Source organism: Hakea prostrata, chromosome 6 (assembly GCF_041222555.1).
Source record: "Hakea prostrata isolate BN-2017 chromosome 6, UWA_Hpros_2, whole genome shotgun sequence".
NCBI classification, from domain to species: domain Eukaryota; kingdom Viridiplantae; phylum Streptophyta; class Magnoliopsida; order Proteales; family Proteaceae; genus Hakea; species Hakea prostrata.
In genome coordinates, this window is record NC_142605.1 from 35462060 (window position 1) to 35473014 (window position 10955).

At 38.3% G+C, this 10955-nt stretch overlaps 1 protein-coding gene across 2 annotated transcripts; it reads right to left on the reverse strand.

The window, feature by feature from the left end:
- Positions 1-96: 96 nt before the first annotated feature.
- On the reverse strand, positions 97-10704 carry LOC149013656 (B-type cell cycle switch protein ccs52A-like). Of its 2 annotated transcripts, XM_089158454.1 has the most exons (10): positions 9913-10704; positions 9704-9826; positions 9385-9489; positions 3145-3324; positions 2873-2935; positions 2562-2756; positions 1947-2048; positions 1801-1863; positions 1614-1682; positions 97-1456 (listed from the first exon to the last, which is right to left on the reverse strand). In XM_089158454.1, the coding sequence occupies exons 1-10, from the start codon at positions 10504-10506 to the stop codon at positions 1403-1405; spliced, it is 1548 nt and encodes a 515-aa protein (XP_089014580.1). In that variant the 5' UTR covers positions 10507-10704; the 3' UTR covers positions 97-1402. The 2 variants fall into 2 exon arrangements, with proteins under 2 accessions (XP_089014580.1, XP_089014579.1); XM_089158453.1 differs by lacking the exon at positions 97-1456 and having other exon boundaries at positions 1472-1682.
- Between the last annotated feature and the right edge of the window lie 251 nt (positions 10705-10955).

Consider the following 10955-nt stretch of genomic DNA (forward strand, 5'->3'; position numbering starts at 1 on the left):
GGTCCCACTCTTGTGCAAATTGCAGATGATGTATTGGGAATTCCTTCTTGAGTTCAAAGGTTAATTTATCTATGGTCCTCCTTTTGAGTTCAAGGTTGAATTATTTATGGTCCCCCTAAAAGAATCTGCTCCTTTATGTAGAAAATATACAGAAGTAATAATTGAAGTGTCCCAGTTTTAGTAGGTTTGGTTTGACAATTGTTGCCTTCACTGCATCATGAGGTGCTGTTTGCTATTCCTGTTATCAAGTTTGAGGAAAGCTGGTGGTTGATTAGCAAGAGAAGATTTGGGTTATTTAGACATATTAAACTCCCCTAAACATCAACCCAGTTTCTCTTCATCACAGTTCACAGAGATTTGATCCTCCATTTTTCTGTTGAGCCTTTTCAAATGTCCAATTTGAGCCCTTCCGAGGAGTCCATAGAACTGTAATGGGCTCGATTTATGATTGCCAAATCGACCTGAAATTCTTCCAGAGCATGTTAATCCCACTTCTCAATTGGTGCTATTGTCCTCCACAACTCGTAGAAACATAATTGAAATATTATGTTCTTCCGAGACTGGAAACACAGGAAAAAGATACAGATGAGACAAGATTTTACATGATTCACCCAAGGGTTACATCTACAACAGAACACATGTGGTGTTTCACTGTGAAGAAGAAGAAGAATGTTACCAGATAACCACATAGTTACTGATGAAAAACCCTACATCAAGAAGAAAATGATTGAAATGCCCCCATGCCCAAAAATGCCACGAAAAGAAAGAACACATGATTTTCGAATAAATGGGGGTCCACAACCAGTCATCTTGAAGGGTTAGGAATTTTGAAGAAGACCCATGTCTACCCAGGAACAGTCATAGTTGAAAATTTGGCATCTGATGCATTTAAACCCCAAAACAGCCCCAAAACATTTTCACATGATGAAAATTGGCCTTGACCACAACAAGGGGATTTGGGAAGGTGACCGGTTTGAAAAATGCTCACAACATTATGAGGACTAGAGAACCAAAAAAGCATTATGAGTATGGTGATTTGAACGCCGTGAGGAAAAAATTAACTTATTTACAAAATCACTGATTACATCTATGACATTGGGGAGAAGCAGGCAAGGGTTTGCCAAAGACCCCTACTATACATCCAGATAACTGAAAGGGATACACCAAAAACTCCGGTCAAGAACCAATGATTCTGCCAGTTTCCCTTGCAGTGTTACTCTTCTTTATCCCTTCCAATTCTGGTTGGGTAAATAGGTTCATTTAAATAGATGCTCTGTGATGTTTCTCTATATCATGAATGTGATGTTCCTCTATAACCATGAATGGTAAACCTGGAACAAAAAGCAATCTCTTCTTATACTGGGTATTTTCAGTAATAGCCTTCATATTCATGGCAGCAGAATTAACGGATTTGAGTTCTTCCAAAAGATGATGCGCCGATGTCGCTGTCACTATTCTGCAATTAACAGTTTCTTAAGCATAGACGAATAGATAGCCCTCCTTTCTTAAAACCAAAGGTCAAATGGGTGTGGGTTTTATGATAAATAAATGCTGAAAAAGGTATAGATGTGAAGATATGAACAATAGAGCCTTCCACAGTTGTAAGTACTTACTTGGGACTTGGGAGAGGGGAATACATTCCAGAATCTAAGTGTCTCATCTCCTGCCCCTGTGACAATTGTCTGAAGAAAATGGAAATTATTAAGTTTGAAAAGAAAAAGGGGGGGGGGGGGGGATGGCAATGCAGCATGCCAATCAAAAAACTAGAAAAACAATTCAAAGAATGGAATTTAAGACTACCTGACCATCAGGTGAGATTGCAAGATAGAGAACTCTATATGTATGCCCAGTAAGTGTTGCCAACTATAGTGAAAAAGTTTGTACAATCCAATTAGTAAATAGGCAGTTCCTCGTAAAAAGAATTGAGTATTCTGATGTAAAGGTACCTTCGACATTGTAGGATATCTCCACACAATTATTTGGTTTTGAGAGTAGCCATGGGTGCTAACTAGTTCATTGACATTCTTAGACCACACCAAGTTGCATACCTGTATCAGGGTATCAATGGGGATTAGCATCGCAGAATCCTATTAAAGACAGTAAACGACACGAACAAACATCTCAACAATCTGTTGATCAGAAAATTTGCACCCATTATGTTCCAACGGTGTGATCAACATGCCAATTAACCACTATGAACATATTCTTCCAATACAAAATTGTGATTAAGAGGAATCGCTTTAATTTTATTGTGGCAGAGTACTAAACTCAAACTCCACATGTGAGGTTCTTTTTCAGAGATTCAAAACCAAGCATTTAAGACCAAAAATTTTAGCTGCATCTTGACGGTAGGATGAAGGGAAAAAATAATGGTTCCAGAATAATCAATTACCATTTGTATCAAACCATGTCCATGCCACCCAACTAAATGATGAATGATGTTGTTAGGACCTTATTTTGAAGAAATCTAAGTGGCATGCCAATATATCATTGGAAAAACAGAAGCATATAACAGATGGAGATCCTTAGAAGGAAAAGTAGCACAGTGACAAAAATATAACCTGACTGCCAGTGTCCATGCAACTCAAGTGTGAGTTTGTGGTTGTGTTCCAGAAACGTATACATCGGTCTGCTGTGCCACCACCAGATGCTAAAAGCCCATGAAGATGTGGGGACCATGCAATTGCTTTTACAGCTGCTGTGTGCTCACAGTACTTCAATACAGGTTGGGTTGAATGTTGGTTCCAAACAAAAAGCTGCAAAGAGGGAAGAAATTATGGATTAAAAAAAGTTGCACCCTTTTTCCATTCTGCCTTTGGGTTTTTTTTTTTTTTTTTGGGTGGGGGGGGAGACTACAACAGAAGTCACTCACTCTATTATCATTCCCACCAGATGCCAGCTGACGGTTATCGTATGACCATTTCAGTCCACAAACCTAGACCAAAGCCATTTGATTTATTGGTTAACAAAATAAGCAACTGAAATAACAGTGAACAAATAGAACATACTGTTCAACATAATGGATCACCAATGAAGAAAAGACACTTCTATTCAGAAATCAAACATAAGATTGCTTAGAGAGTTTAAACATTACAAATGAAGAAATAAGTACAATAAGATGCATATAGTGCATCAGATTCTAACCTCTGACTTATGCCCTGTGAGCTTGTTAACAAATTCATCCGGAGCACGAATATCACGTTGAAGAATGGTCTTGTCCCGGCTTCCTGAAGACAACATGGAGGAACTCCAGGCAAGAGCCCCAACCCGTAATTGATGTCCCTCCATAGTCCTTACCCTCCTACACCGAGATGCATCCCAAATCTGCACAATGAAATTTATAGACAATAACTTAATTACCATATGACAATGTGCCATACATCTAAAATAAGGGGGAAAAACATCAGATACTTCAGTTACAAAGCATGAACTGGAAATGAAATAACCTTTAATCAACATGGTCAAGAACCGAAATGTGTGAAAACTTAAGGACATCACTAAATCATTCCTAAATGTAAAACAATAAAATAAACTATGATTGCAATTGTAAGATGCATTAAGAAATTAAGCTCTTTCAATGTATGATATGCTAGAAAAAATAGTCTAAATGGACAGAATTGGTAATTTTAGGGTCCAAAAGATATAATGGTTCAGAACTGGACTGTTATGAACCTGGCACCCTTTCTGGGATAGGTTCAAGCAGGTATACCTGAGAGCTCACCTCCATCGGGGTTCTCAAGTCTGTGGTACCAAATCAGGTGAAGTTTATGCACACAGTTGGAATCTTTGAGATGAAACTCTTGATTCCAAATAATTCAAATCCAAATAACAGTGATATGTTCATATAGCCCTACATTGAACAGAACAACTAAGGGCCATTTCGTCCAAGACCTCAATCAGAACCAACTTGAATTGTGGAATTAGAGGATTCGTAGTAGGAATGGATGAAAGGGTAAAAGGATAACTTTCAGAGAATTGGATAGTCAGACTGCAACTAGATTAGAAAGGTTTGTTAGGAAGGTATGGGGATTATATGATCCAAATGTATGAAGATCTGATGGATGGAATGGGTTGGGCAGGCTCTCAGTGAAAAACACCTTCTGTATATTCTTGAAGGTAGTTGCAGGTCTCCAAAATTTGAACATGAAACTTAGGGATTATGGTGGTCAGATGGGCAATAAGGTGGACCAATAGTTGAATATGATATGGGAGTGTCGTGGGTTGAGTTTGGGAGGATTTTGATGATGTATATGGGCTATAGTTGGATACCTATGAACAGGGGTCAGTGAACATAAAAGTTCAATGGGAACAAAAAGGAAAGTGGTTTTGATCTCCTCACCATCATTGCAGCTTGTAGTGGCAGATCTGAGAGGATTAATTCCACAGTCAGCACAAGCAATTAGGATTTTAAACACCTAAGCACAGACGATCTTCCTGGACTTTAACCACCGAAAACCAACACTTGGACTCTAGACACCAAACACAGTCATCTAGCTCAACTTTAAACACCAGAGAAATACCTCTGACGGAGAATAAGGCAGCAGCCAAGCTTGCAACCAGCAATTTCAATGACCAAATTTGCATTTAATAATAGGCTTATTACATCCTTAGAGAAGAAACTAAAAGATGGACTTTACTCCAAAAGCAAAGGACTACCCCAATCCTTAACCTATTAGGCAACTTAAACTAACTAGGAAACTGAAAATAGACTCGATAAAGTCCTAACATCCTATTAATTAGCCATGCGCTAGTCACATGCTAACTTGAATTGAACCACATAACCTCTTCAATTGACCAAAAAAACTTCAGATAAAGTATATAAATAAGCTATTTTCTTAGTCAACTTAGTTACCATATTTTAGGGCCATTAAGTTGACCAAATACAATATAACCCCATGGAACAAAGGCCCAACCATGTATATATCAATCATTGGTTGATTCTACAAAAGATAGCTCCTTTGGTGTTGGAATTGCATAATGGAAGTCTTTAATGATCAATATTTAAACATCACGAAGATAAAATGGGGCAATTTAGGTGTAAGAATAAGTCAAATGTGAGTCTCTTTATATCATTTTAAGTTTTCCATTCCAAGGGTCTCAGGGTGTTCACCCATAATTTCTTTTACCAAGTCCCCAAGAAAAGTCCAGAATGTGTATAATCTTATCAGTTGTAAAGAATCCTAGTATAACTTAGTAAAAGACTAAATAATAAAAATATGTAGCCATACTCAAGAATAGGTCCTATTTTGGTAGTACTTGGTCAAGTGCTACTAATTTTATAAGGTCTATTAATAACGGATTAGTTGAAAATATCAAAATTTAAGTCTGATAAGGGTATACAAGTTCTCTGTCTTAATTAAAGAGATCAGTTTGTTTATGAGGTGCAATAGTTGTCATAACACCCCAAAGATGAGATATTTAGGAATTCCTAACTCTTTTCAACTTCTGCAATCTAGCACAAGCCATAGAATTGTATTACTTGGTTTCTGTTAAGTTTCTGGATAAAAATTTCATAATTTCTCACTTGACTTCATTAACGCTTCCACTTTTCGACTTTGCATTTTCCTATTCCTACTATTTAAAGGTCTCGTGCTTGGATAACTCCAGCAGGTCCTGGGAGGGATAGATGGGGATCAATCCTAGTACATACACAGTTTTGCGCTGAGTGACTAGACCTAAGAAGTGAAACTTACATCTTGAATCTAACACCAAATGACATTCATTTTCATCTTTTATTTCTCTTTTAGTTCTTTAAATATAAACTAACTCTTGATATGGTTTTATTTGGGATTTAACATCATAATGTACTCTTCTCTTTCATTAATTTACCAGTTGCATTCAAACCAATCAAATTTCAATAATCCATCATTTTTCCGCATGAGCTTTATACAATACCCAACTAATCACAATTGATAGCCATTTCATGTGTAGATGCGCAACTTTTGAGTCCATCCTACACCAATACCCACCCATTGAACGAAAAGAAGTCTGGTTCTTCCAGATCACGGGGGGGGGGACCGTGAGTGGGGGCACGAGAAAGGAAAGCAATCTTCCTAAGGAAGTTCTGGATTTCCAACCCCCCCCCCCCCCCCCCCCCCCGGGGGGGGGGGAGGGGCGACTTCCTCACGCCTTCCCCTGTTTTTTGCTGAGAGGCTATTCTGATACTTTGACCTCGCCCGTGATCCCTGTGCCGGCCCCCCTCGTCTCCCTATCCTCCTCCCTTTCTTCTGGTCTGTTCCCCTGCAAATCTGAGGTCAACCAAGGGTCCAACCAATTGCTGGGATTCACTAATTCAATAGAAGATTGCATGCTACCATATTTACCAACTAAAGGAAGCCTCAAAATATCCTGCAAATGCTGCTATCTATTGAAAAATTCAGTTCGTCCTGTAGAATTGGTTGCAGCTAGATATTCTACATTATTTGGTATCAGACCCCACCATGACCAGTCAATCAATTCTGCTATAGTTCGAAGACAGACATGCACAAAGTTTTAACACATGACAACCTGGGCTGACCAAAATCCATATGGGAAACCAGATCAAGAGCCGGGTACAAATATGGATCTTAGTCTAGTAGATATTAGGAATTTTTCTGGATGAAAATATTATCTATCTAGCAAATGTTTGTTTGGGAATTTATTGGGATAACTATCAAAGCAAATCTTTAACTGGAGTAGAAATTCTGATTTTTGATTCCATGCAAATCTGAGGCCAACCAAGGCTCCAAACAATTTCTGGGATTCATTAGTTAATAGTTATTGCATGTTACCATTGCCTACTGAAGGAAGCCTCAAAATACCTTTCGGATGCTGCTCTTTATTGAAGAGTTCACGAATCCTCCTGTAGAATTGATTGCAGCTAGCTATTCTACATTATTTAGTATGAGTCCCCACCATGACCGGTCAAACAATTCTGCTATGGTTAGAAGACAGACGTGCACAACAAGAAGCTTTGATGCATGACAACCTGGACAGACCAAAATCCATTTGGGAACCCAAATCAACAGCCAGGTTCAAATTGGACTTTAGTCTAGTAGATATCAGGGATTTATTGAAGAAACTATCTAAGCAAATCTTTAATTGCATTAGGATGTGCAAGAATAGTTTTCGCAAGTTTTAGATTGTTAAAGAGTCCTAAGCAAATCTTTAATTGCATTAGGATGTGCAAGAATAGTTTTTGCAAGTTTTAGATTGTTAAGAGTCCTAGTAGAGTTGTTTATTAAAGTTTGATTCTTTTATTCTTTATAGGCTTTTGAACAATTTATTGATGGGGGATGGAATACAATAAATTGAGTTTGTGGTTTCAATTGCCCAGGGGCTGTGTGCATATGCACTTAAAAGAAAAAAGAAAAAACACACACACACGCCCACCCTCAAGTAAGACCCAGGGGCTTCAAATGCCATTTCTTCTCCCTTCTAACTTCCTTCTCAGGTTTCCCTCTTCTCCACCTTCCCTGTCTTCTTCACACTTCATATTCTTCACCCGCTAACTCTCTCTTTCCTGCTATTTCTTCTTCTTATGATCTTCCTATCTCTAAATCCTCCTTCCACTCTCCCCTCTTATTTTTCTTTTCTGATTTATTCTCTTTGTGGTTGTGAGTCTTCTGACCAAACACCTGAAGCAACAGCTGCCCGACATCCCTTTGACCCCACTGAAACCCCAACTCCACCTTTACATTCCACTTCTACCTTATGGAAACACTGAAATGCAAAAAACAGTTACTTTTTTCAGGTCCCTCCTTAAAAGGGGGAAAAATAGAATTTGACTATGATAGTTCCTTTCAAGTCAAAAACATCAAGCTGATCTGCATTAGAAGAAATATTAGGACTCATTAATACATACCTGGGGTTTTGTTAGCTTACAATATTTTCTCCTTTAAAATAGATTTGCTTAAGGTAACGAAGACTCTCATTAGGTTAACCAATTACACAAATAATTTGCTTTTAATTTGGAATGTTTGTGGCATATCTTAGTGTAATCAGCTTTATTTTATAAATAAAAGCAGGAGGCTGCATACAACAGAATGAATTCAAGAAAAGAAAAAAAGACCAATTAATAACTAAAAATTACTATTTAACTAAGAAGGCAAGCTATTACGAATTAATCTCCTATGCCTACCTTGGACTCATATCTTAGGCCCGTTAAGGTGGCACTAAAAAACATGAAATCAAAGGCCCAACAAACCCAACCGAATGCATACTTCCACTATAATAAACCCTCAAGCTCTCTGGATGCCTTAATCTGCATCAAACAGTCTCCAAAATTCAGCATGGTTGTCAACATGTCTATCAAACCAGTTGATTCTATCAGTTAATCATGGACAACAGATTACTTGGCAACCAGAATGACTGAAGCAAAGGCAGTGAGTAGTCTTCTTTCACTGCAGCAGTCAACTTTTAACATAACAGAACCCATTCACAACCATCAAACTAGACTGTCAACATAACAAAACCCAATCAGAACCATCAAATTAGAGTTGTCACACTTTGCAAGCTCTCTGGAAGTTCCTCTCTTTTAAGATGGAACAGTAAAAATTCCCCTCCTCCCCACCCACCAATATACACGCTCACACACAGAGGACTAATCGCAGACTCAAGGATGATGACTAAACAGGCATGACCATCTTTTGGGAACCTAAAATCCTCAATGGACTAGCCTCTTTGGCTTCCTCCTTTTCTTTCTAAAGAATAATAACTTAATCAGAGAAGACAAGAATGAAAAGGGACTAAACAGTGATGAAAAAGTACACAGTTTATATGATATCAAGCTATCTTTTCACCAGCAAACTCACTAATAAGAACTAGACATTATGAACCATCATTTTTTTTTTTTTTGGGTTGGGGGGGGGGGGGGGGGAGCGGCAGGCGAAAAGTGAGCAAAGTGTTCATTAGAGAAGTCCAAGAGACAAAAACAAGAACCATTACCCATCTTTTTCATAACAAACCAGATTACCCAAATGACAATATCTCTTATCAATTCAGTTGCTTCAACATCAACTTTACATGACTTCCAGAATAACTGAATGGTATAAGCTTAATCCACCACAAGGAAGGAACCAGAAGTAGATGTTAACGCTAGACACGCTTCCACTCTTGGGATAGTATGTTCAAGTCTACCCTAATTTTGTGTACCTTACATATTGATTATCTTTCCACTATGTTCCAAAGGTATAGAGTCAAGCTAGACGGAATTAATTCACTTAGTTTGTATATGCTTATAAACATGGTCATAAGTTCCATTAAGACACAATGGGCATCAATAACTTCGTTTGCTCGTGAATTGCTGACATGACCTAAGAAAATTTTTTATTTTCTTTAAAAAAAAAATCAGTACTTAATCCCCCTCTCAAACAAACATGATGTAGGATTTGCATGATATCTTACCTGAAGCTTTCCATCATTAGTTCCTACAGCCAAGAGTGTGCCACGCTGTGCCCATGCTACTGAACAAACATTGTCATCCATTCCTAAATCGCATAATTTTGTGACCTACATGTAGCATGCCAAGGTCCGCACAATTAATCCCAAAATACAAGTATAACATTAAGCATGCCAAAAGATGCAGCACACAAAAATAACAGCTAAGTATTACAAGTTGAGAGTATACAAAGAAACATGTCTCAGCCTCTAATAGGCTATAATAATAAGAGAGTCCTTTAAAGCGCAGAACAGATAATAAGGGGAAAGCAAACTAGAGCTTTACCTTGCTACTGCAAGCATTCCACAGATAAACACAGTTACCCAACCCCACAGCCAACATATTATGTGAAGACCAATCCACAAGATTCAGATAAAAATCATCTTGCAGTGCAGGTGCATCCAGTACCTGAATGAACACATTAGTAACCCTCAATCGAACCTAAACAGAGGAGATAATACAAATAAACTGTGAAATAAAAAAACCAAATTTACCTTGTAAGGAGACCTGGGAACCTTCCTTGGGGTCTTTGCAGGGCTAGGGATAACCCCAGGCACAGTGTCATCGAAACCAAAAGGGGAGAGTGAGTAAAGAGAACGACGTGTTTCGGTCTTATATCTAAATATATTCCTATTAGGATAAGTCAATGGAGAATTTTGGCCTTTGAAACCTGCGGATTTCTCAGGAGTAATAGGCGAAACAACCGAATCAGGACCAAAGAGAACTGACTTCAACAGAGTAGCATAGGTACCAGAACCATCGTCACGCCCGTCGGACGACGAGTTAGACGACGGAGGTAAATCAAAGAGAGCGAAATTCGAAGCAGATCTGCTAGGGATGAAGCGATCACTGTAGATAGTTCTAGAAGGAGAAGCATGAGATTTTACACCTACCAGACGACTTATATGATTCCTAGATGAAGAAGAAGAAGCAGAAGCAGAAGAAGATGGAGTTTCAATAGATACAGCGCTTCTCGACATGCTGCTAGGGAGATTCGATAGAGACGAAAAAGTCGAGGAAGAAGAAGAAGGAAAAGAAGGTAAAATCCCCGTTCGATTCTCGTTTGTAGGAGTTGCAGGATCCACCATCTTTTCTCTTTTTCTTTCGATCCCAAAATAGAAGCTTAAGCCCTTTCGTCCCAGCGGTTCCTTCACAATGTCAGGAACGCTGGTTCGATTGTTTCCATTATTGGAACTCTTCTTGAAGAAACTAAAGGCCCTTTCACAGATTTGCGAAACACAACCGTTTGTTACCTCGTTCCAGGATATCCAGGATTACTGTTACAGTCTCCCGGGAAAAGTTTGGAGAGGCTTTTTCCCGGGAAAAAGGGGAAAAAAGTAAATTTAAGAGGTAAATAACAACAAAATTACATATAGAACCCTAAATTTGCAACTAATTACAATTACTATCCCTAAAACAAATCAATTACAAATACTTTCTTACCGTAAGAGGCACTGTAGTTGATTTTTTTCAAAAGTAGTAGATCTTACCAAAAAAAATAAAAATTGGTTGTAGATTCAAGGATTCTATATATAAT

What these genes read in the sequence shown, in the direction of transcription:
- LOC149013656 (XM_089158453.1), bottom strand. Translation starts at nt 10,506, where the DNA reads ATGGTGGATCCTGCAACTCCTACAAACGAGAATCGAACGGGGATTTTA. An exon ending in GGAATGCTTGCAGTAGCAAG is followed by an intron (nt 9,490 to 9,703) that starts GTAAAGCTCTAG and finishes TGCTACATGTAG; the next exon opens with GTCACAAAATTATGCGATTT. An exon ending in CTAATGATGGAAAGCTTCAG is followed by an intron (nt 3,325 to 9,384) that starts GTAAGATATCAT and finishes TTCATTGTGCAG; the next exon opens with ATTTGGGATGCATCTCGGTG.